The sequence below is a fragment of the Cyprinodon tularosa genome, unplaced genomic scaffold (genome assembly GCF_016077235.1).
Source record: "Cyprinodon tularosa strain WSP-4 unplaced genomic scaffold, ASM1607723v1 ctg428, whole genome shotgun sequence".
NCBI classification, from domain to species: domain Eukaryota; kingdom Metazoa; phylum Chordata; class Actinopteri; order Cyprinodontiformes; family Cyprinodontidae; genus Cyprinodon; species Cyprinodon tularosa.
This window is the reverse complement of record NW_024039150.1, coordinates 274,509-301,739: the sequence shown is the minus strand read 5'-3', so window position 1 is coordinate 301,739 and position 27,231 is coordinate 274,509. Positions and strand designations below refer to the sequence as shown.

Here is a 27,231-nt window from a genome sequence, read left to right as displayed (position 1 = left end):
GTTGTTCAGGCTGACGTATAACTAACTGGCCTTCAGAAGATAAGGAAAAAAAACAGATTTTAAGACAGGATTTTTCTTTTAAATATAAATTTTCAAAATTTTTGGACAATATAGTGTAATAAAGAGAACATTTACATGCATGTTTAAGCAAGAATGATTTGACATTTAAATATGATTTCCTTACGAATTTAAGCCAAACCAAATCCTATCATAGTGAGATTGATACCTTCCGTTTAGTAAATGGAATACCACGTAAAATAGTGTTTCTGTCATTTTTATGCTCACAACAGTGGCCATAATGGCCAACAATAGCACCTAGAAGCAGGAAATCAGAGATAAAGTCACTCTGACTAAGTCGTTCCAAGTTTATAGGTAAAGTGAATGCACCATTGGGAGCTATATCATACCTTTGGCAAGGGAGGAGCTAGGTAGTGGCCTGGGCTGCGTATGTTCACCCTCATGGCACAATTCTCTGCCACAAGAACAAGCAGTTCCCCTCTAATACCAAAAGGGGGCAGCATTGATGCTCTCAAGTGGAACGTTCTTACTAATTTAACGTTAGTTTAAACTAGGCATCCTCAAAGTCGGTCTTCAAGGGCCACTGTCCTGCAGGTTTTAAAGCTTTCCCTGTTTCTGCACAGCTGATTTTCATTGATAGCTGATTAACAGGTTTTTGCTGAACTGCAATAATCAGAATCAGCTGTGCTAAAGCAGGGAAACCTCTAAAACCTGCAGCACAATGGCCATTGTGGACCGACTTTGGGGATGCCAAGTTAAAACTGACAACAATGCCATCCTGTTGGTTGTTATGTCAATGTTAGGTCCTCCTGTTGTGAGAACTCATTTAAAATACCCTTTGATTTTCAATTCTGATTTTTTTGGCTGAAACCTTTTTTTTCCTGTCGCCATTAAAATCCAGTATAAATGGTCCAGGGCCACAAAGCCACCCACATGTACAGAAAGACTGTGTAGATGTCGCAAAGCAGCACAATAAGTCATAACAAATGGTGGCGTCTCTGTGTTGCTATTATAATTGTTAATGAGAGCTGACAATACTATGATCAAATCACAAGTCAAAAGAATCCAAAAAAACAATACAAAACCTATGCCATTTAAAAGTATCCAATTTTAAACCACAGACCGTATGGAAGCATAAAAATTTAGATTTTTTTTTGGGAGGGGAAAATATATGGGTGGCATATTTTTAAAAGAAAGCAACAACACACATGCTGCGTTCACACCGGAAGCAGCAGAAGCAGCGAGTTTACATGCAAAGTCAATGGTTGACGCGCGTCAAGGTGCGGCAAAAAGTCCCGCAGCGCGTTTTGAGCAGCAGGCGCAGCGCGTCTGAGCAGCTGAAGCAGCGCGTCGGGAACTTTTAAGCATCTGACGTGCGCAACGCGCCGCAAACACGCTGCTGCTCGAGGTGGTAAAATTGAACTTTTGCTGCTCGACGCGCTGCATCAACCAATCAGAGAAGCTGTTCTGGGAGCTGGCAGGGAGACAGACACATCGCTGATGATACAGAGTGGTGTGATCACTCCTTTGAAACAGTTTATTAACTCCTAAATTAAGTTAAAATGCTGAAACCTGCCGACAAAACATGTTCGCTTTTATTATCCATGTGCCTGCAGTTTGGATTATGTTCTTGAAAACCACCTTCCAGCCGCCGCGGCGAACCGCGAGGAGGCGACCGGGCCAGAGGCTGCTGTTGAATGGGATTCCTACTGACAGCGAACCGCCGGTATGTGGGGGTCTGAGCGGCTGATCTGGATGAACTGACTGCACTGATTAAAGGCACACTATGCAACATTTTTCAGTTAATGTGTTCCATAACGTTTTGGATGATTAAATGAGTCATTTTAGGTTGAACAAAGGTATTCTCGGCCGCCCTGGTGGTCTGTGGGGGAAAAACCGCACTTGCAATTGCAGGAGCACCGACCCGCACCCACAGGCTCAGAAGTCTCGTGAGAGTCAGTCTTGCTTTACGGCCGAGAACTGCTACACCCCCGAGTTAAAAGCATGCTCGTTGCTAGCACAGTGGCGATCTTTGTGCAGTTATGCTACGTTCACATCGGACGCAGCAAAATCGTGTCTGCTGCTTCATTTTTGCTGCTTGAACCAGTTAGTTCTGACGCGCGGCTGAAGCAGCTTTGCTGCTCTGGCTGTGCGGTGCAAAAGTGTGTCTGACGCTCGTTGGGCGGAGCTTCACTATCCTTTCTCTGCCTTGCAGCTATATTTGCTGTGATCATTTGGAATAAAGTAGTTTTAATATGTGTTTAAATGAGAAAATACACCTGAAAACGTAATCAGTACCGTCAGTTCATTCAGATTATTATCCTGCCTTCAATATTTTTTCTGTCGGAGCCGCTCAGACCCCCACATACCAGCGGTGCGCCGACAGAAGGAATCCCTTCATCAGCAGCCTCTGGCCAGGTCACGTCCTCGCGGTTCACCGCGGCGGCTGGTAGGTGTTTTTCATCTAAATAATCCAAACTGCATATTCTGCCGGCAGATTTCTGCATTTTAAGTTAATTTAGGCGTCAATAAACTGTTTAAGAGGAGAGATCATAGCCTCTGATCATCAGCGCTGTGTCTCTCTCCCTGCTTCAGCTGCTCAGACGTGCTGCGCCTGCTGCTCAAAACGCGCCGCGGGACCTTTTGCTGCGCCTTGACGCGCGTCAACCATTGACTTTGCATGTAAACTCGCTGCTTCTGTCGCGCCAGCTGCGGTGTGAACGCAGCATTAGTCATTCGTTGCGTTCGCCTGTCTGCTAAGCTCAAAACAACCGCGCCTGGCTTGACGGAGAAACCAGGAGAACAGCTGTGCATATTTACGACAGTGCACTTTTACTTTCGCCCTCTGGGGGGAGTCTCGCTGGAAAATCAACACCGGTTGCATAGTGTACCTTTACGTTTTCAGGTGGATTTTCACACTTAAAAACATATTAAAACTACTTTATTCCCACTGATCACAGCAAATATAGCTGCCAGGCAAAGAAAAGATAGGGTAGCTCCGCCAAATGCGCATCAGGCCCACTTTTTCCTGCTTCAGCCACGCGTCAGAACTAAACTGGTACAAGCAGCAAAATGAAAGCAGCAGACGTGATTTTGCTCCTCCTGCTGCGTCCGGTGTGAACGTAGCATTACTGAGGTTGCATTAGCTTGCCGTGTGAACTTAGCCTTTCTTGATTCTTTGTCATTTTTTTAGCCACTGTACAAATGAAAAACAATTACAAATGTCCAAAGGGCCACTTGTGGCTCCGGAGCCGCAGGTTGTAGATGCTAGTCATTAGCTTCACCCATGTGCATTTTGGTCATGTGCTGATGTCCGTAAGGCTAAAGGCTGTATGGAGTTTCTTACCAACCAATAGTGTTCATATGCTCTACCCCACGAAAGGTAAAGGAATTCAAGCTACGATTGCATGAATGTGTATGGAGCCCAAACCTCATTCGTAGCGTACTTTGTTAACTTATAGGAAAATTCATCACATAGAGGGCAGCACTGAGGCAGTTTATCTGAAATATTGCAGAATTAAACAAGTTTACACTGAAATGTAAATGAAATGTAATTAAAGTCCGATTTATACAGTTTATCATAAAAATAAATTTTATTTTAGGTGAAGTTACTCTTTAATGCAACCCTAGTAGAACTGTCAGCTTAAATTAACTGCCATGACTTGGTAGGTAATTAATGGAAGGGATTAATCAGCTAAACCGCAGTGCACGCCACTTTTCTCAGATATATAAAATCATTCACCCCTTTTCTTGCACTTTATAATTTTGCTCTCCTTTGTATTACAGCAAAATGTATTAAAGGTCTTGGTTATAGTTTAGTTAAATTTATTTATATAGCGCCAATCCATAACACATGTCATCTCAAAGCATCGACTCATTGACTCAAATGCAATCCCCACACTAAACATACTTGTAGCGACAGTGGAGAGGAAAAACTCCCTTTTAACAGGAGGAAACCTCCAGCAGAACCAGGCTCAGTGTGAGCGGCCATCTGCCGAGGCCGACTGGGGTTCAAGGAGACAGAAGCAGACATACAAAAGGCAACTGTAAAAGGCGGCCTCGTTCAGAAAACACACAGCCAGGCATAAGAGCTCCGAGCCAGCTCCCATGCCAGAGGATGAAGAGAGCACATCCAGTTAGTCAGATAAACAGGACTAAACTGGAAAAACAGGCAGATCTCAAACAACTATAAGCAAAGCTGTTGATCGGAGCAGCACAGCTGATATTTCTCTCCAGGATGGAGTCATAGCTAAACAAGAACAGACAAGGCAAAGCTACTATGAGAAAAAGCAGAGAGAGCAGAACAGAGATTGAACTAACAGATTCTACAGAGTGGAAGAATAGAGATTTAATGAAGCAGAATGATAAAAAAAGTTGCCCCTATGTCCCCCAGCAGTCTTAGCCTATAGCAGCATAACTATAGAGATAGCTCAGGATAACCTGAGCCACTCTAACTATAAGCTTTATCAAAAGGAAAGTTTTAAGCCTACCTAGTAACCTAAGTAGACAGGGTGTCTGCCTCATGGACTAAAACTGGTAGCTGCTTCCACAAGAGAGGAGCCTGATAACTAAAAGGTCTGCCTCCTATTCTACTTTTAGAAATTCTAGGAACCACTAGCAAAGGTGTAATAGTTATAATAGGACAATAAGAGGAAAGGACGTGTGTTCTTACTCAGCATTGGGTGAGTTCATGAGTATTAAATCACAGCTTATCAGAAATCCACCCACAGTCACAGTTTTGTATTTTACTGCAGTAAGAGAGCCAAGAACAAACATACACACACCAGAGGAAGCAATTAAACTTAAGGCAAATTCACTGTTGGCCAACACAAAGACAACGGAGCTCCCTACAGGCGCATTACAGGCGAGTTGTAGGGATTAGATTTTTTTTTTTTTTTTGTTGGATCAACTCATCTCTTCTCTCGCTCTGTCATCCTCCCACACGGGTTGGCTCAGTTGTTACAGCAGTGAAGTACAGTAGCCTCACAACCCTTCCACGCACAGCTTCAGCAGCAAGACAACCACTCAACTAACATCACCCAGGTTACACTGCAATGAAAATGCAGTACAGGGAAAAATGTGTTTTCTTTCTTGAGTTTAAAAGAAAGAGGAAGATTTCAACAAATAACAGAAAGACCTGTGGGGTGATAATAAATGAAACAAGTAAAACATGGAGATTTGTTTCACCTGTGACTTTTCTGCGAGGAGGATTCTAACATTGCGACATCTCGAAGGCTGCATAGTGCTGAGTACGACAGAGACTATTAAAGCCTTGCCATGGGTTATCTGAGAGGGGCCTCTCCAGTCAGCCGTGAAGGTCGATGCATCAACAGCCTCTTGACTTTAGTCTGACACTGACACTGTGTCTCTGAACCAGGTCAGGAAAATTCAATAAACCAAGACAGGCCATGATCTCTTGGTTTAAGACGTTTCAACACAGTTTAGTGCACTCTGTGTGCATGACTCAACCCATCTTGCTTGAGGTCTGTTGAATCCCTTCTTTCAGCTAAATATCTTGGTTTTTACTTCCATTACGTCAAAGGTTAACATATGGCATTAAAGTTTGGTCATATTAGATTTAACAACATTGATTTTCTCACTCCAGCCTGTTATTGGCAGTAATAAGCTTAAAGTGGGTTTGCGCCACATTAGGGAAGAGAGAGTTGCAGCTAGAACACAGATAAATCCATGCAAGCACTGTTACTACAGTAGCAGCCATCCAAAATGGCCCTTACCTATCAAACGACTTTGTCTCTAGGTTTGGAAACTATTCAGACCTTTCTAGTGTCTTAAAAAAAATAATGATAATAATAAATATAAGAAAAAAGTAAGAATTCTAAGAAAAAAGTCAGATTTCTGAGATTAAAGTCAGAATTCTGACATTTTTCTCATATTATACTGAAATAATATTTAAAAAACAGTTAACTTTAAAAAAAAAAAAATCCTCTTCCGTACACTGATCCACCCTTAATTGGGTGTTAATATATGTAACAAAATGTGCGGGGGGATTTTATCTTTGTAAATGTTACACTAAAAAAGATTCCTGCCATTATTTAACTCATATACAGTCTAATACACACTCTGTGTGCCTCTGCCATCTGGCTTTAGTAATAATAATAATGTACAAGATTATTTTATATTTTTATTTGTTGTATTTTTGCTTCCAGCAAAATATAACATGCTAACTTTTTAGATTTAATTTCTTATTTTTCAATGTTTTTACAGGGTTTTAATTACTTTTTGTCTCAATATTACTCTCTTCTAGGGCTGGGTTAAAGCAAATTACTTGATGATGTCATCTAGCAACTGTTAGGACAGCCAATAATGACTTTCCTTGGTAAAGACATGGCAAATGTTCATGCAAGTGAGCACTTTTCCACACAGCCGTAACAATAAAGTCATCAGACAATGGGTTCTGGAAAAGAGGGGTTTGCAAGCTCATGAAAACTATAAAAACCCTGGAGTGAAACATCCACAAGTCTTTGGTTAGTGCAAGAGAAAATCAAAATAAATTTGCAATATCAATTGAAAATTATTTCAGTGATTGTCATAAAGTACAGTTAAAGTTCTTTTACTGTAGACAGTAAAAACGATTTTCCCTGTATTTTATACATACGCCCTATAGGCAGGTAATCTAACATAAGATTACTATATATATGAAAGATGAAGAGAAAATTTAGGCTCTGTGTTTTCTTTACTATCTGCAGGACAGAAAGCCTTCTGTATTTTACCAGAGCAGCCTGATACACTTTAGCTTTCAGTTTTCAGCGACCAAACCATTTAGTTGAAATGGGGGTGGGGCCGATGTTCCAAACACTGCAATTCATTTACATATTTTTTTTGTGAAAGAATAATAAGAATTTGGCTATAAGAAGGACGGGCTGCTTCTGACCGTGTTTTCAGGTACTGTTATGCATCCTGTTTATAGAAGAATTCATGCTCTTCTGGAGAACTACCGGTCTGGAACACTTGGTGGGAAAAAAACAGATTTTTCCAGGTCCTGTAATTGTGTGTAACCACATAAAGTCTGTTTCTGCAAGGAGCAAAGCTCTGATCGTCTAACTGTGAGGTTTAACCCTGTGACCCAACTGTCAGGAGAACTGAACTCTGGGGCCCTTATCGAAGGCTCTAAGCGCTGCTCCTGCCTACCCGGCTACAAACGGAGAGTCGCTCTGAGATCTGGGCAGCATTCAGGACTGACAGCTTGAATGGATGACAGGGCTGTGTGGGCCTAATGGACTGTCAGAGAGAGCAAGGAAGAGATGGATGAGAGGAGGGAGAGAGGGACACTGGAGAGCATCAGAGAGAGGGAATACCAGGAAGTGAGTTGAAGGAATGATGAAGTGGTGTAGCGGCTTCATGTGAAACCCGATTCCCCCAGTTTCTCTTTCACTAACTGCTGATGTCTCTCAATTTCTGCTTCTTTTCTTTGCTGTTATTATTCTCTGAATTGGTCTAATAGGGAGAAAAATAATCTCTGCACAGTTTACAGCTGGACAGCTAACAAACTGCAAATGCTAAAATATGTGAAAAGTTAGATATTGTTTTTAAGACTTTATGTTTATGTAGCAGGGGCACTTCTAGGATCAGAGGTTTAGGCCTGCTGAGCATCCAGCAAGCTGCCTGGCCAGCCATGAAAAAACTCACTGTTTTCTACAAACATTTTCTACATTTTTTAAACTTGCTGAGTTCCTTTTACCAATTATTGACTCCATCATTCACCAATGCAACATATCTGCAGAAAGCAACATTTTTGACAGGAATATTCCAACCATTTAAAGCTTTTAAAACAGTTTTCATGAAATGCTCTTTTGTTTGCCAAACTAAAGAAGGGGAACTACAACAGTTCTAACTGTTTAGGACCAGTAGACTTATCCCAAATATCAAAGGGCAGATTTGGAGACCCTTTGGTTTTGTGGCTGCTATGCTGGTCCTCTGTGTCTCCTCTTCTCTTTACCTAATCTGCTCTGTCTCCTCTCTGTGTTCTTCTCCTCCTTGGACAGTGAAAGTTGTAAAGCATACAAAAAATTTGAAAAAGTTATCATTTCTGATGTTATGAGATGAGCCGAGGCTTCGAGGCGTGTGTCGAGTAATGGAGGGGGCGCATGTCGAGGTGTGATTCATTTAGTGGAGGGGCCAAAATTGATGACGTCCGAGGCCTCGCCACCGTGATTCCACGTGACCGCTTCGGGAAGTGGTTTCGAAACTGCAAGAATTTCGTCAGGGATTCAAACAGCCTCAGTATTCAGTCAAGATGTGCGAGTTTGTAGGAGAGTAGTTGTCAGCTGGATAGAGTTTGGATATATTCTAAGAATAGATTGGTTGGAAAAACAACCAATCTAGTTGGTTAAAACTGTTTTGGTTAGATTAAACAATATAATGATCAAAATCTGAGCAAGCTAATGGACTGTTGTAACTTCAGTGTTAAGTAGTATTGCTCTCCACTGAACACATACCAATGTATGTGGCGTCATCTGTTTCCAGAAGTCAATGAGTCGATGCAATCAGCTGGTTTTCCTTAGATAGAGGACTTTGAATTAATTTGACTGTATGATCTGGTTATCTCTGTAAAGTGCCTTAAGATGACATGTGTTGTGAATTGGCGCTATAGAAATAAACTGAATTAAATTTGGTTGAATCAAAACATTGAGACAAAAATTGGAAGTTAACAACAGAGGTAGCTAGTTAAAAACATTTGAATTGGAAGGATTTTACCAAAACCTTGGAAATTGATCTTTTTCTAAAAGAAACAGTCCAATTCAAAAATCAGAATTATGCAAAGAAGAATTTAAAAAAGAAAAAAAAGAACACCTGATACAACCCTATTTAAAAAATATAGGCGCAAATTGCATCTATTTGCAGGACTTGATGAGTGTTCAAGCTCCAGCATGCTGCAGTACGTATATGAATTATTCATTACCAAAAGGTTGTTGCTGGATGTGAACGAATCCAGTTTGAAAAATAAGTAAACAATTCCTATAATTACCTTACTTAGGTGCTCTGCTAAATTTATCTTGTATTTTTACCCTTAAAAAAATAATGAGATACTCTTCAATTGCAATTAAATAATAATAGTTTATAATTCTTATTCCAAAAATAAATCATTATTGTTACATTTATTTTTCCCAGTTTTCTACAGTCTCTCCACCCTGTAACTGTAAAATGCTATGAAACATGTATCTGCAGATAAACACGTGTATCTGCAACAAAATTATAATACTAAACTACATTAAGAAGTTGAAATGCAACACTCTTCTCTAACTGCATTCGGAGCTTTCAGTACAAGGCAGCTGCCTCTGCCTGTGTGTTTAAGGAAGCAGGGAAAGACTCAAGGCAACTTTTAACTGCTGTCAAATAGTACAATACAACCACTGCTGGTTTCATTTAAAGTCTTAAAAGTAAACCGTCTTAAAACCATAAAGTCACTATATTTGTCTAGTGGTTTATTTAAAAATGAAAAAAAAAGTTGCCAGGGGTCTGAAAAGTCCCCAAAGTCTCTAACTTAACAACACTGTACTGTTGTCTCCATTTTCCTTCCCTACAGAGAGCACCGGTGCCATTTATACACTAGCCAGCTTCATAGCAACACAGACAGAAGCTGGTGGAGACGGTTTTTCAAAATAAAGTACATTTGAATATCTCATTATATTTGAAATAATTTTAAACTCTGAATAATTAGAACAGGTGTGCAAATATACATTATGCTACCTTATAGGCTTGTTATATCATAATTTTTAATCATTCCAAGGGTGTGATGGATTTTATTTTGATGTGGCAGTGCGCTATGGTCAATTAGATGTACTGTAGCAAAAATCCTCACATGGATGAATTCAATGTACAAAGCTAAAAATCATGAGAAGAAAAAGAAAGAAAAAGTCTGATCTATGATTTTTGGGTTCTTCTTGATCCAGACGAAATAACGTCTGATACCAATATTTTTTCCCAGAGCATAACTTAAACTTTTTGTGTTATTTTGCTCTGCTTTTACATAAGTAAATGGAAGTACACTTTTGAGGAGAGACATAAATTATCGGATGCATATCTGATAATAAGCCTCTGATGGATTCTTTTATGATTTTATTAACATTACGCTACACAGTAAATGAATCTCTAAACAGGCTGTCTTGACGATGTTAGGCTGTTTTTCAGAATTTAATAATCATGGTTTCAAAAGGTTTCTTCAATCAACTGTTGCTTAACTTGAGAGTAAATAGGACTGAAAAAAAAGCATCTTCAGTCAGTGACATAATCACATCCATAATGATGTATTTCAAAAAGCCTTTCAGTCATAAACACTCATTAGTTATTCATGAGGGTAGTCAATGTGCGTGACACAGAGAGAAAACACACCAAACAGCTCATTAAGGCAGGAGTTTGCCATTTTATTTAAATAATTTAAAATGACTTGATTCACTATAATTTTAGCCTTTAGCTCTGTTAGCATTGCAGAGTAACACTAACAGCAGCATTTCTATTTCATATTTTAGTTGTCAAGTATATACATTTAACTCCAGTTCAACAGAACATTTTCACTTGACTTTACTGTTGCTTAAAAAGTACTTAGTTATGGCAACCCTTCAGCAGAGAAAGTTGCTACTGGCTTTCGTAAAGCTCTGATCTAGGCTTTAAGAGATAGGGATATCAGCATCTGCAAGACAGAGTTTAATTAAAAACACTCAATATGTTTAAAACAAAAAATTAACTAAAAAATAAAAACTCTATAAAATGTTTTATTCTAAGTTCAGTTGGCAGAGGTACACAGTGGATATGACTGTGGATGAAATAAACATAAAAGAGATCTATTTTGATGCAACAGTGTCAAAGATATGTTAAACATATCAAAATCCTGCCTATGTGGAGATCAGTGGAAGCTTTCTGTATTGGAAACAGACAGCAGGTGCTCTTCATTCTTGGAATGAGAGGCTCACAGCAGCCCTCACTGCTCACTGAAGACAGTAAACTTAGACTGATCCATTATGCAGACAACCACGCTCTATGACAATCCCCCACAGCAACAATTTTAAAAGTTGCCATTCTGAAATGAGTGGGCTCCTGTGCTGAACAAGGCCACATTTCACTATAATACTGGTATCAGAAAGGAGCAAAAGGTATGGAAGAATCAACTGGACGCTCCGATTATCTGGAACAAGAGCATCAGACCAGGAAGACCAACAGTTACTACAGTTAGAAACAGGAACTTAACTGACCCTTCATAGAAATTCAGATTCAGTGTATTTGCAGAAATCTTATTGAAGACAACAAGAATGGGAGTGGTGCAGGAGCGGGAGTCATTCTGAATGGGAGCGGGATGGGAGTGGGAGTAATTTCCCCAGGAGTGGGACGGGACAGGATTTAGATTTCTACTCTGGCCCGGGATCGGGACGGGACACAATTTTTTTCTGTGGGAGTAGGACGGGACAGGAGTGAAAATCCACTCCCGTGTCAGTCTCTATTACACTCCTAGAGTGGAGGCAGAAGCAGCAGAACTCTGCGTAGATCTGATGATTGGGTCTGAAAGAAACCTAACCGCACAAAACCAGCAGGAAGCAGTCAGGGCATTATATTTTTACTGAATAAATTTGAATGTAAGTGTGATTTGGTAAGTAGTCATAATGCCCCTCTCCATTGTGCTGAATTTAGCAGGTAAAGCCGGGAATACATTGTACCATATTTTCAATCTTTGTGATTAGCTACAGCTCAAACTGTATGACAAAACTGCAAGGTTTAAAGGTTCACAGCTTTCGATACATGTTCTTAGACTGTATGATGCTTTGATGCGATCTAACAGTTCACACTCTACGTCCAAAACCCACCCTCGGACTCAGGGCTGAGAGATGGCGCTGGTAAATCTGGAAGAAGAAGGATTACTTTGTTTGGACTTGCGCAGTGCATGAGGTTCAGATAAATCAGCTTGTAGAGGCTCGTAGCTCTGCTTCAATAGACCGAAAACCTCACAATAGCCGACTGAATTTAAACATGTTTGATTTTACCCCAAACTCAAGATTCCTGATTGGGAGGTGGTTGTGATATGCTAATCACCCCTCGTTACCCCCTGTATGCTGCAGGACTCACAATAAGGCTGAAACTCGGCTGATCAAAAAAACTTGAGAATCTGCCCGAAAAGGGCAAAAACTTATACAATGTATTTCTGCCTTAACTTGTCATAACAATCCATGGCAATACTTTTTAAAAGGTAACATTAGTTACACAGACATTAAACAAATTTGCCAAGAATTATATTATATATTATTTGGACTCTTAACAGGGTTCTGCTGGTAGAGCTTTTTTTTCTGTTTTGGTATGTTTTATTTCCCTCTCATGCAGCATTAGACAATAAAACCTGATGCGGTTGTCTCCCGTTCCTTCATAACCATCAGAAAATGTCAGACTCTGTTATTCAACTGTTTCTGTATTAATATTTAAACCCATCTTCAGGTGAATCTATAATTAACGGTCCTAAAAACAGGAACTTATCTTATGTTAGGTTTGTATTTAGAACCCTGCATGAAGAGTACACCTACAGTTTTCTTATGAAATTGACACAGGTTTGGAATTACTGAATGTTTCTTTCCTTAGAAAGTCTAGCAGCTCTTCTGCTTGCTTCAGTTCTTTTGTGGGGCGAGAGATGACACTAATCCTGTGAGTTCTGTTCTGCCTCACACAATGACACAAAAAAAAAACCCAACTGTAAGACCCACAGTATGTGTGTGTTCATTTTGCTGTGTGTGTTTGAGAGAGAGCAAGGAAGAGAAGAAAGTTGGTTGAGCTGAGCTGCCAGAGTGGCTGGGACGCTTACATAACAGCGGTGCAGAATGGATTGTAGTTTCAAGTCACACACACATACACAGAAAACATCTTAGCAAGGTAAGTGGTTATATTATAATCCTTCTCAAATGTTTTTCACAGATGGAGCATGTAATATTGTCTTGCTTTGACTGAACAGTGACTAAGGTGACAATTTGCATTTGTCAACATGAAGTGTTTTCGTCCGACTCAAATCTGTAAATATCATGCATCACCATACTGTTCTGTGTACACAGATGATGATGATATCTGATTCAACTAAGTGTCTCGATTTAGAGGTTAGATGCAGCTGTAAGAAATCCAGTGAGGAGCTGAGTAAAGCATAATTTTCTGTTCAGTTATCCTTTTCGTGATATTTAGTCTTGTGTATACCTGTAGCCTTTCTTGTTTCTACCAGAGACTTCACTGAATTTGCAAATATCTTTATCGAAACTCCTGGAAGATAAGAGGGATACTCTATATATACATATCAAGTTCAGTGCATAAGTTCTCTGCTACAGCTGATCTTGACAAAATGTTACAATTCTGACAAATAAAATGGGAAATCACCGACCAAGTTCTTGTTCCTACTGTCTGTGAGTCTCTGCATTACCCCACAACTGACTGGCAACCTGTCCACGTTCTACCCTACATTTTAACCAAAGGCTATTGGACCCTGACAGATGGCGGAGGATCAATTGATGAGCGCTGAAAAGAGCCACTTGTACAAGATGGTACTGCAGAACTACAGTACAAGTCAACTGCAAGTAGGCTACTGAGAACTACAAGCCAACCTCAAACCTCCTCTTCATCGCTAAGGTTATTGAAAAGGCTGTTTTGTTAGTTGAACAACTTCCTAACAAGGAATGCAGAATGTGGAAGAAACAATGTACTGATCATATTATATCTTAGTTCAGCATTCAACACTGTTGAATGATAAGAATAAGTGTCGTCCTTGGAAAACTGGGTTGACCTTTCTAATAAAGCTTTTGACTAAAATCAATTCTACTCAGAGGACAGGGATGCGTATGATTAATATGATAACGGGTGGCCTTCTATCACCTAAAGATGCTGCTGTCACTGTCCTCACTAAAACTAAGATAGTAGAGCGCATCACCCAAGTTCTAAAGTCCTTAAATTGACACTATCTCAAAGAATTGAATTGAAAATACATCTGTTGTTCAGTAAATAACTGAATATCAGCATCAAAATACAACACAGGCTTATGGCCAGTGTATTAACACCCAGACCTCTAGGGTTTTCTGGTTCAAGTTTACCCTACATACAGTTAAAATCTATTCAGCTTATGTATTGCAAAATTCACTCGCCTTGTGTAGTTGACTCTTCAGCAATACCCTAATACTGAGCATACATGAAGTAACAAAGGAGGGGGAAAACACTCCCTTTTAACAGGAAGAAGCCTCCAGTAGAACCAGGCTCAATGTGAGTAGCCGTTTGCCAAGGTCACTGGGTTACAAAAGGGCCATGGAAGAATTGATCCCTAAATAAAATAGCTCAACAGGTGGCTCTGTCTAAAAAACAGTTAAACAGATGAGCTATGTGCTGGTTTTCATGGGAAAAAAGGATCAAAGAGAGTGCATACAATAAGACATGGTCAAAGATGAGCTCATGTCTAGGAGAGAAACAGGACTAAGTACCTAAAAACAGGCCAAAATCTACCATCTATATTTGTTGATGGCAGCAGCCCAGCTGATACTTCCCTCCAGGATGTTGTCACAGCTAAGACGAGAGTCAGTCCAGATGAGAGTACTCTGATATGAAAGAGTTAGATAAATTTAGCCCTTCAGCTAAAAAAAACATTGAAAAGTAGAATAAAGTGTATTTGATGCAAAGTGGCCCCTATGTCCTCCAGCAACCTTGGCCTATAATAGCATAACAATAGATATCAGGATAACCCGAGCCATTCTAACCATACTGTAAGCATTATCAAAAAAGAACGTTTTAAGACTCCCTTTTAAAGTGGACGTAGATGTAGTTGGTTTCATAGGAGAAGAGCTGACTACTTCTACTAATTTTAGGAACCATAAACCAGAACCAAAGATTGAAAAAGCTCAGCTCTAAGTTCATCTACCACCCATATGTTTTTTAGAAAACAGTAAAAGTGCTTGCTTTAAATCAACGCTGAAATATTCCTTTTCTTTACTTCCCATTGCTATGTCCTTTCACCTTTTTTTTTTCTTTCATATACTTCACATTTTATTGTAATTTGCTATACAGATAAACTTGCCTTGCTGTTTCTACTTGTTTTGCCATTGAAACACCAGGCTTTCCCTCCATGAAACAATAAAGTTCTTCCTTTTCTATTTTATCTCTCTGTCTTCACCAAAACCCTCTTACTTCATGAAAATTTTTTTAAATGTATTCTGTTTGAGTAGAGTTTAGTGGGAGGACAGGTTATGAAAAAGATGGAGGCGTCCATAAAACAGTTAGCTGACCAGCATAAGCAATGTGAAAATGGGAATCTTACAGTAGAATCTACTGAAGAAACAAAACAATATAAGATCTGTTCATATCGAAATAGACACTCCTACACATTCATATTGAATGAGAAATTTACTAGGAGGGTAATTAATTTAACTGTAATTATTACAATATATTTTCTGTTCATCATAGTATTAAGACAAGCGCTAAACAGAACCTACCTATATGGTGATCAATGTCCAAATGACTACAGAAGCTAGGAATTGCACCATAACAAAGATCCAACTATAGTTTGCTCTAATTTTTGACTACAAGTAGACATTAAAAGCAAAACAAAAATTGTGTAAAAGTTTAAATCCATTTATCTTCAGTGTGTCAAAAACATATCTCAAATACATTTTATAAGCCTTTTTCTCAGTGCTTAAACAGGAAACGAGATAAATTGCATTTCCAGGCCAAAAGATAAATAAAGAAATCAAGTTATAAAACACCCAATTGCTTTATTGATTTTCATATAAATATTAAACATGATAATTATAATAAACATAATAATTGTATTATAATTGAGTGTAGTGTACGCTCTCATTTTCATTAATCAAATAATCTATTATAACTAATATTGAATATTTTATATTCTATCATTTTACTCCAGATTTTATAAATTTAAAAAATATCCTGTAAATGATATAACATGACATATAAAATGACTATGTATGTATAACAGATTAGATGATTTATTTTACAGTATCCAAAGCGCTCTGCAAGCCTACATAAATAAATGAACAAGCCTGATATAATAGGGTAAAAATAATGATAGAATAAAAACAAAGCTTGAAAGACAGAAAAGGGGTATATCTTAAAAGGAAACTGTAAAAAAATATGCTGTATTAATAGGTTTAAAATCATTATTTGTGTGGAAGGTTTTATGTTTGCAATGATAATTCCTGCCTCTACCTTTAAGTTGTAATAGTTGTAGTAATAACCTCAAGCGTTGCTCCCTGCTAGTAAAACAAGATCAGATGTGTCCGTGTTTGAGGAATCGATGGGAACATTTCAACCCTTTGGCCATGTTCCGGAAAGAGCAATGAACACACACACGATCACAGAGGTGTAGGCGACCACTGGACCTCCTCTCTCTCTCACACACACCCACACACACACACACACACACACACACACACACACACACACACACACCCACACAGAGCCTGGGGCTTTATAAACAACCAGGCTTGGGTGTGTGACTCCTGCATCTGTCTTGTGCTTCCTCCCTCTGTGAGAAACAGCACAGCTTCCTCTCACTTTTGTTTCATTTGTTGCTCTCATTTGCTGTCGATCCACCTGCTGTTTGATGTCTTTGTGTGCCGCCTCTAGGCCTGCACCTCACTTTTTTGTTTTGTCCCCAATGTGCCACTGATCCCCTTTCCCTTTTTTTCCTCCTCTGTCTCTCTCTCTTTTGCTGTCCCCTCAGTCACGCATACAAAGGCAGTGCTGTGGCCGAGAGCAGTTCCAGTTGGCTCCCTGCCTGTTGAGATGCTGCAAGAGGAAACACAGTGAAGGAGGTTCATGCTGATGAAATTGATCTGCTCAGGTAGGGAGCAACACGGATCTCCTCCTCCTTAATTAATTTTTTTTTTTTTGCATTAATTTGTCTCCTGGTGTTACAGGAGGTATGATTTCCGCTATGATTCTGAGAAGTTTTATGTGTGGGTTGTTGTTTTTTTTTCTGAATGACACTCACTGTGATTCATTTAACGTTGGAGGAAGGCGACAGACAGCCTCATCAGGCAAATGTTGTAGGAAACAACATTTAAGGGCAATGGTTCTAGTTTAAAAGCAATTTCATGTCAAACGTTGCAGATCCTAAACGACCTAAGGTGAAAAAACAGAGCAATAAAGTATTATTTCTGCAACAATATTTTTTACTGTTTATTTATAATGACAAATATAAAATTGTAGGTAAATCTGTACTTAAACTTAAAAGAGTTTTGATTTATTTATAAAGGTCAAAGTCAAATAGAGAATATAGGTAATTAAATCACAACATTAAATCAATGCAATTGATTCTATTCAGATTTAGATAAAAATAGTTTGACAACCAACACCTGTGACAACAAAACACAGATCTCCTCTACTTTCTGTGCTTTGCAGCACCATCTGTTTCTGCAACAACAGCTGCAAGTCCTTTGGGGGAGATTGTTGCTACCATTTTTCTAGAAACTAAAAGCTTTGCCTGTTCTTCTTTTCAAAATTCTATATTATAAATGCAGAAAAAAGCTCTAGCTTTGTAAATTTGTGGTTCTTACTTGTATTGCTACAGGGTTTTAACTACAAAAATTGTATTTTTACAAGTAAATTATCTGATGTTGTTTGTATGTATGAATTGACAGGGAAAAAATCAAAGACATTTCTTCACGTTTGTTGACTTACATCTACAAAAGTCTGAAACCTGTGAATTATTTTAATTAACAGTGACCTTACAGCATACTAAACCTTCCAGCTCCAGCTGGCTGTTTATAGTGATCGTTCTCTAGCAAGCTGAACCTCAATCGCAATCTTATTTTTTGCAGCCTCAATCAGTTTTCAGTTATTATCCAGTATTATAATAGTTCTAACTAGGGATGCAAGTTATCGTTTAATTAATTCATCTAAAGTTGATTGATTCAATCCATGGACTAAATATTAATTAATAAGCTGCCATTTTCCCCAAATTCTGTTTTGTTTTGGTTTTTTTTTTTTTTTTTTTTTTTTTTTTACAATGTGCTGAATTCATAAATAAAGTTGTACATCATTATATTTTAGATTTATTATGCCAACTGTGTGTGATGCTTACTGATTAACCAAAAAAATTTATTAGACATTTTTTTTAACTTATTTATTGGATAAAAAAAACTATTGGGTGACTGAACAAAAAATCATATGTGAAAAACTAGAATTAAAAAGAGGGCATGTCGCACTGACATGCTGTCAGACTATTTGCCACATGGAAATGTGGATACTAACTGTGATGCAGCTTTCTGTTTTAGTGTAATCCAACAACCAGTGCTAGGAGAGACTTTCTGCTTTTAGCAGCTCTTTTAAAAAGGTGGTTTCTTTCAGAGGAATGTTAAAACTTGGCTCTATGCAGTGCATCAAACTAAAAAACCCTTCTGCATCAACTGTCCCTATTGCTAGCATGTCTGTTTATGTCAGCTTACAGATGTTTTGTGTAATGGCCTCAACTTTTCAGTTATTACATCCCGTCCTTCTGAGCCCACTAAAGAAGTCGATGCTACTCTGCCATACAGCAAGATTAAATGGGGGCTATTTAGGTGATACCTATGGAGTGTTTAAATTTACAAACAGAACCTCATAAAGTGTATTCTGCATCCCTTTGCAGACTGGACAGATTCATGTTTCTGCTATGGCAGGCCTTTGCCCTTGAAGTACTTCTCTCATAAATACCAATGAGGCGTCGCTTAAGAATGAGAAGTAGTGCCCCCTAGTGGGTGCTACTAAAAATATAACATAGAAACAAACATAAACTTATATAAAGTCTAACAATTAAATATAAAATTTGATATCTAAACATATTGGTCAATCTGTTGACAAACGTTTGTTTAATAACTGGTATATTATGATCATTAGCAGGCCTCTGTGGGGGAAAATAATAACAGATAAATGTTACCTCTCCACTGCGCACTGCCAGCCTGAGAAAAATCCGTCACCGGATTTGCTGCTGTCATGACCGACTCTCCTCCTCCAATAACAAGTATATAATAATAAAAAAATAATAAATAAAAATTTCCATATCCATTTTTTTGTTTTTGTTGTTTCTTTCCGGATTTCTCGAGCTGTCGGTGTTTGTTTGGCGCTGTTTTTGGGGTAGACGTGATGACGTCGTGCCGCAACCAGGAAGCGCTCCAAAGGCTAGACCATCCCATTTACCAATGGCTGAGGATCCTCCGGAGCAGCCTCCGAAGGCTGGGTCCTCCGAAGGCTGGGTAGGCTGGGTCCTTTGAAGGAAGCAACCTGCGAATTGAGACGCAGCTAGTAACACACAAATTCCTTTCAAGCAGTTTTTAATTAATGAGTGCAACAATTATCACTATATTAAACCTTTATTCAATAATTACTATAAGTCAAGCCTTTTACATACCTAGTCCTGACTAGTTTCTATGTCCCTTCTGAAGAAAAGCAACATGATGCTGCTATCACCATGTCTCACCAGAGATGTTATCTTTATTATTAGCGTTCGCCCCTGACCTTTCTGCTGTGTTCCATGGTCATCATGATGATGTTTGATCTTGCGGTTCTCCAGCTACTGAGGCCTTCTCAGAACAGCTGCAGTTATACTGTGGTCACATTTTAAATAGTTTGCACTGGATTTTATTTATGGCATCCAACAATTGGGTTGAGTAAAATTCTCCTATTTCTCAGATATGAAAAACCATTTAAAAAGAGAAGAAGCCTCCAAATCTGTGGTTATAATATGAATATGTATACTTAATGAGGCACTGTAACTAAAACTTAAAAGATAAATATTTATACAGTAAAGGTCAGGTATAATTTTTCTAATATTTTTTTAAGATGACATGAGGCTGTAACCTCCCACATTACAGCATAATTTCTTGTTTTAGGTTTTAGAAGTTTATTTTTACCGGATTCAGATTTTTTTTTGTAACTCCACAGAACAGGGGAGACATTTATAGTCGACAGAAGTCTCAATAAAAGATGAATCAGGGGCTTATGCAACAACTCCTGACTGCTGTGGGCAAGAAAGAGGCAGGGGAGGAGGGAGGGACAGATGGACGACTGGGATGATGGACAGATGTTGTGTTTTCGTATCACGATTGCCCTTCCAGTAAATGATCTACCCTTCCCTCATCTTACAAATCACTTAAGCATCTTCTCTTTTAGACTTTTGCAGAGTCCTCTTTTCCACCTTTAAAGTCTCCCCATTCTTTCCTCCTGACTTTTTACTCTATCTCTATTCACTGTCTGATCTATTATTCACATCCCTCTCTGACACTTCCTCTCTTTCCCCTGACACCTGAAATCTCTCCATCCCCTCCAGGGTGTTTTAGACCTCTACCAACAGTGCTTCCCTTCCAGAAAAGAGAGAAAAAACGATGAATAAAGGAACAGAGTGAATAGACTGATAAAATGCTTTGGGATGGCTGCTTCTATAGATATGCCTCCAGAAAACTTCCTGTGGTTGTATTGTGGCGGCTGACATTTTACAGATCCCTATGTAGTTCTTTGATAATAGCAGTTTTGGGGCCAAAAGCATCAAACTGGGAAAAAAAAAAAAAAAGAAAGTCAAATGACGTCTTGAAATTTTGGGATATATATATTTTTTTCCATGGTTTGCATAAACAGAAAATTACAGCAGCAGCTTCATTATGTAAAAGTTTGTTAGTAACACAGAGATGATGCATCCTTCACAGCATATTGTATGGGAAACAAAAATGAATTAAATAGAATTAATACCATGTATAAAACACATGAACTATCCTAAACCAGTATATTACTATGGTCAAAACACCTCTATGGTTTAGCGGGTAAAAAACAGATGTGTATATCATCAAAATTATAGAATATTGAATTGATTAGAATATATGATAGTAACACTATATATGATTTCCCTTTAATTCAGTTCACAAGTCTGTAATCAATTTATTGCGGTATCATCTACCCATCTGACAAAATCATACACCTTTATATCAACAACAACAAATTTGTCTAAGCTCTAACAGGCATTTAAAGGTACATATTTTTGAAATTTACTCAACAGTTACTATCTCTGGTTTCATACAAAGTTTTTTTGAAAGACTACTGTGAACTACTGGTGATTTATTTGTTTTTTTTTTTTTTTTTGTTTACACTCGGTTTTTTAGTAAATAAAGCCCCTTGTGCAGTGGCGCCACCAGGGAGTGGCCATGGCATTGCATAGGGTGGCCACTGGTCATACCTTCTGCCAGTGTATATAGTAGTTGCTTCAGTTTTGCATTTCATCCCATTATGCACAGACAATAACGTAATATTAAAAATCCCACAATAAAACAAGATATGAGTAGGTGTTTACTTAAGTCTTTGTGATTTCTTTTTTCTTTGTGCCCCATCTGGTCATTATGTAAAGATTTCTGGAGGCGCCAGTGGCCTTGTGTATATCTACAATAACAAAGGAGGTAAAATACTGCAAGTATGCGCAGGGGGTAAACAAGGAAATAGCATATCACAGCTAATCCAGCTCCACCTTGAAGTGAAGTGTGGAATTAATGAAGAAAAGTCCAAGATCCAGTATTAAAAAAATGCAAACAAGTATTTGATACCATGAGGGATAAGAATGGAATAGAAGGTTCAATACAGTATCAGTGTTGGTGTTCGCTGAAATGGGAGCGACAGCTGCTAAAGCTTTCAGATGTAGCTGCAGAGTTGATGGATGCGCACGTAAACATTATCAAAGCTATTGTTATGCTACGTTCACACCGCAAGCAGCAACAGCAGCAACAACACGCAAGCTGATTCATTTTTTATGCTTGTACAAGTTTAGTTCTGACGTGCAGCTGAAGCGTCTTTGCTGCTCCAGCTGCGCGGGTCAAAAATGGGACTGATTCGTGTTGGGTGTAGCTTCCTATCCTTACTTTGCCTGTAACAAAGGCAGTTATGGAGGTTGATGTTAGCGTTTTTCATGTACATAATCTAAACTGCAGGGACCAGGATAATAAAAGCAAACATGTTTTGCTGGCAGATTTTGGCATTTTAAGTTAATTTAGGCGTTAATAAGCTGTTTCAGGGGAGTGATCATAGCGCTCTGCATCAGCAGCGCTGTTTCTGTCACCCTGCCAGCTCCCAGATCAGCTTCTCTGATTGGTTGATGTGGCCCGATAACAGTATTGGACGGGGCCCGATACTGTTATCGGTATCGGTGCAACACTACTAATTAAAAATTCTGGTTTCTGCATTTTCTCACCTTGTCTGGCAATAAAGGTGATTATTATGTTAAAGAAAATAAAGAAATACATAAAAAATGGTGTCTGTAGAGTTGGGACTAAAGAAATGCATGGGCACTCAGAGTCAAATCCGGGATGGGAACCTCAATCCTTTTTCAAATCACTTCTTTTAGGGAGGAGAGGGGACTCATAATTAAACACATGGCTGCTAGTTTGTTGCCTGAGGAAGGTTTATGCTCTGCTGGACAGAGAAGGTCAGAAAGTCCTCTGCCATCAGCAAAAACAGTCACATCTGTCAGTGAGGATGTCAGGGAATATTTTTCACTTTTTTTGTTCTAGTTAGCCTTCAGTATATGCATGTCAATGGCGTCATAGCCTATTAAACTACGTATGGTGTTTTCGAAGAACAGGGTGATTGCTTACGTTTCAACCAGTTTTACACAGCATTGATGGGAATCGTAGTTCTTTCAGTTCTTCAGTCGACTGAATCACTAGAATCAAATAATTCGCTCACTCAGGTAACTCAGGTTTCCATTCTTTTACATTAAGAATAGGTAATAAGCATGGCTTTATCGCTTAAGGTGTGTCAGTTATATAAATTTAACCAAACCCTTTTGTTCTCTTGCAGTTAAAATGCATAATAAAGATCAGATGGCTTTTTCAGGCTCTCATTCGCCTTATTTTTAAAATTCTGCCAAACAAAAAAATACTAATTTAAACAACTTCTGGATCAGAAATATAGATAGAAAAGTTGGTCCCATCTTAGTTTATTTGAAGTAGTCTGTAAATAAGTGACATTGCCCCACTTTTGGTACGATGATGACTCATTTATGCAATCACACAGTCGTTGTCACTGAGCAATCGAGTCCATTCCTTAATTATGCGATAGGAGAGTGAACAAACTAGGGCTGCAACAACGAATCGATAAAATCGATAAAAATCGACGTTTAAAAGCGTTAAAAGCGAATTTAATCATCGATTAGTTGTGTCGCGCGATTAATGCGTCATCCGCCGCCGCCGTCATCCCGGGGAAGAAAAAAAAATATGGCGGAGCGAGTCAGCGCCGCAGTTGCAGTGTTGCCAACTCAGCGACTTTTCAGACCCCTCCAGCGACTATTTTTTTAAAAAGCGACTAGCGACAAATCTGGCGACTTTTTACGGTGTCACTGGCGGCTTTTGGAGACTCTTACGTGAAAGCATGTATCGTTCCTACTCTTGTCCTCCAGCGGCAGCTGCTGCCGTGGGGCGCCTCCCCCATCCCAACGCCTTTCTCCCTCTCCCACAGGAATCCCTCTCAGCGTGCAGTCCGAGCCGCAGGATTTTAGTGAGGAGTTTACCCTCAGCGTCCAGACTGCAAATGAAGCGCGCATGCCCCGGGATTGACGGCGCAAATTGATCACAATAATTAAAATAGCCTGCGCTTTGTAAAGTGAAAAAAGTCGTAACATGCAACTTTTGTAAAAAACAAATGAACATGGCACGGAAGCACCACTGTTATGACGCAGCACCTGAAAAGAAAACACGTTGGAGCCTTCAATGGCAGTGAAGATAGCTGATCAGCAGGATGAGTAACCATGTTTGTTTCATTTTAAAGTGGGGAAACGTAACGTTAGTTTCTCAGATAGCTCATCTGATGCTTTCCTTAGCTTGTTAGTAGGTTACAGACAGTGATAAGGTTGGCTTCTTATTTTACTTTTAATTTCATTTGAATTAGCTTAAGCAGCGTTTATATTTTCTTTATAAATAAATAAATTTGCAAATTATGAGGGCAAGGCTTTTAAAGTTTAAATCTTCTGGCAAAGAAAGTAAAGAAGATCCTGCAATTTATGGAAGTAAAGCAGAATAAAATCCAGCAAGATCAGTAATATGTCAATTAATTATCTGCCAAATTCCCATGTAAATATCTGTCTTTGGAGGATGTGTTTTTTTAACACCCCTAGTTCTCTCATTTTTATTCCAAATACAATTTATAATTTGAATCACAGGGCTATTTTTATCTCTATGGTTAAGTATTTTCTTAAGTAGCAACTTTAACTGCTATACTTTCCTGTCTTAAAAGGCAGAACTCTTCTAGTCTATAAAAACCTCATTTGTTGAAATGGGGGGGCCTATTGTTTGAACCCCTTAGGGGCTTTTAAAAACAAAAATGTCTTTTTTTGCGCTTTATGAAACAAAGTACCCTATATTTTGTGGATGTACAGCTACATTTCTCATGTAAGTTTGCATAGTTTTAACACAAACATTTATTTTTCATATAGCACCAGTACAGTTAATGAGAAACCTGTACTTGTGTGCTTGCTTGTTCTGTCTAAAATGTTTATTTTGGAATAAAGAGGTTAATATAAAAAAAATATTTTGTGTCCGATTCATCGATTAATCGAAAAAATAATCGTCCGATTCATCGATTTTCAAAATAATCGTTAGTTGCAGCCCTAGAACAAACCAGAGGGTCTTCCAGTACAGAATTAGTTGGTGGGTTGGTTCTCAGCAGGTTTCCGTATCTAGATTTGGGAAAATGGAAAAAAATATATTGAAAGAAAAAAATATATAAGTGTTTAGCACCCCTTAAGTCGGGCATACACTGCACGAATTTTTGCCCTTTTCGGGCCGATTCTGCAGTGGTGTGAGAAATTTTTGATCAGGCCGACCTTCAGCCTGATCGTGCATCATGTAGTGTACAAGGGGTAACGAGGGGCGGTCAGCCTCTCACAACCACCTCCCGATCAGGAATCGTGAGGTAAGGAGAAAATAAAACATATTTGAAATTCAGTCGGCCGTGGTAAGGTCGCATCAGAGCGTCCGGCCCCACAGTGTGAGAACATGCGTCATGAGCTGTGAACTTTTAAACACTGCTGTTTTATCATATAGTTTGAGCTATAGCTGTGTACAATGATTGAAAATAACGCACAGTGTATGCATGACTTTAATAATTTGTAGAATACCCTTTAACATACTTGCAGGTCTTTTGGGGTACATCTCCAGCAGTATTGCACATCTAGAGTCTAGATTTTGCATAGTATTTAAACATGAATAAAGGGTATTTCTAAATGCTTGTAGCATAATCTCTCCCCTATTTCCTCTACCTAACCCTTTAATTGAATGCAGCAGACACCAAAGCTTGATGCTGAGGACCAACCAATTGGAGAAGCTGATCCAGAAACTGTTTAGGACACAAACTCTAGATCTAAGCCATGATCTCTCTTTTCTAGCAGAGCGGTCAGCATAACAATGCAAAAAACAAAATACTTGGTTACTTCTTGTTTAAAAGCATGTTACAACTACTTTTTCCCCCCTCATCAAAGCTAATAAATCTCCCTAGTTGATTGTGAACTCACCAGTAGAGGTTACCTTACAGGATATTTTCGTATTTCCATTATGCGTTAAACTGTGGCTATATTCCCAACAAACAGCCCCTCAGCTGGATGCTGTATCATATGACCACATGTTCAAGGTTATGCCTTCAGAACCCACATCTGTCTGTTACACCAACATCTGTCCTAGTTTACTTCATCCTCCAGCCAACAATTTCACTGGTTATCATTTCTTTTAAATCTATTAGTCTTTTTATTTTAAGCAAGAATGTATTTTCTTGTGTTGTTTAAACCAAAGGGCTACAACATTTTCCAAGCCAAGGACCCCCAAACTGATGGCGAGATGAAGAGAGGACCCCCAGATTATATATAAAGTATGAAAATGTGTTCCATCAAACTGGTCCTATAGTCACTCTATTACAGATGGAGTAATGCAATGAACAGTGATGGGACTAACGGCGTTAAAAGTAACTAAGTTACTAATGCCGTTACCTTGTTTTAGTAATGCGCAATCTAACTAATTACTTTGACTGTAACTATAACGCAGTTACCACTGCAGACACCCCGTTACTGCGCGTTACTCAGGTCGCACAATTAACCTTTTTTCATGACAGGACTCGTTCGCGCCTTGTCATGAGAGAGGGGAGGATGAGAATGGCTGATGTATAGTGAGTTTCTGTCCGTCAGTTGGGTAGGTGGGTGTTTCTGCTGGTGGGTGTTAACGTACAGCACACACAGAGAGATGGAGAGTGAGGATGACTCCAGCAGCAAAACAGCGTTTTCCAGATGGAAATACCGGTGTTACGTCGAGCTGCGTTTCCCCATCACATACGGTTTCCCCTGCATCTCCGCACAGCGCAGGCGACACGATTCACCGCGCAAGCGACAGGAAACGCGCATGCTCGCTAAAGGCGGGCAACAGTCGCACTGTGGAGAACTATGGAGAGCGTGAACGACCAAATTATAGCCTATATGGAGAAAGGGAGAAATCTGGATGGATGGATGGATGGATGGATGGATGGATGGATGGATGGATGGATGGATGGATGGATGGATGGATGGATGGATGGATGGATGGATGGATGGATGGATGGATGGATGGATGGATGGATGGATGGATGGATGGATGGATGGATGGATACTCTGCCTTCTCAACCTACTGTATTTTTTATTTTAAACATTATTTGATGGCCTTTGTGGCAGGGATGGAGATCCATATTTTATGTCACACACAGAGTATACATCTAGATAGATAGATGATAGATAGATGCTGCAGTATCTATAACAACCCAAACACACAGGATTTCAGAATTAGACATCCCCAGTTATTAATTTCATATATTCACCAGATCTGAATGCCCTGTTAAAAAACTTCACATGGCGTTCCCCCCTGATGTCATTTACGTTGAGTTGCAATAAATGCTAAACTCTCTGCAGGTTCTTGTCTTTGTCGTCCGCTCTATTCAGCTGGCTTTGGAAACACACGGCGAGAAGGTGGGGGCTGGGTGGTGAGGGTTACGGGGGCAAGAAACACAAAAATAACGCAATAGTTACTTTTACTAGTAACTAGTTACTTTTATTGTGGAATAACTCAGTTAGTAACTCAGTTACTTTTTGGGAGAAGTAACTAGTAACTATAACTAATTACTTTTTCAAAGTAACGTGCCCAACACTGGTAATGAAAGTAATTTCACCCTGAGATTATTAGAGTATTTCTGATTCTGATTCCTGGTTGATGGGAC

General features: G+C 39.1%; 1 protein-coding gene across 1 annotated transcript in view; it reads left to right on the top strand.

Annotated features, from left to right (window-relative positions):
- The window catches only part of bean1 (brain expressed, associated with NEDD4, 1), a 77,362-nt gene that overhangs the window by 3,140 nt on the left and 46,991 nt on the right, over positions 1-27,231 (top strand). The window contains exon 2 of the mRNA XM_038299386.1: positions 16,715-16,834. Coding sequence (XP_038155314.1) covers positions 16,810-16,834 — 25 coding nt within the window. The 5' untranslated portion in view covers positions 16,715-16,809. The remainder of the gene's footprint in view (positions 1-16,714; positions 16,835-27,231) is intronic.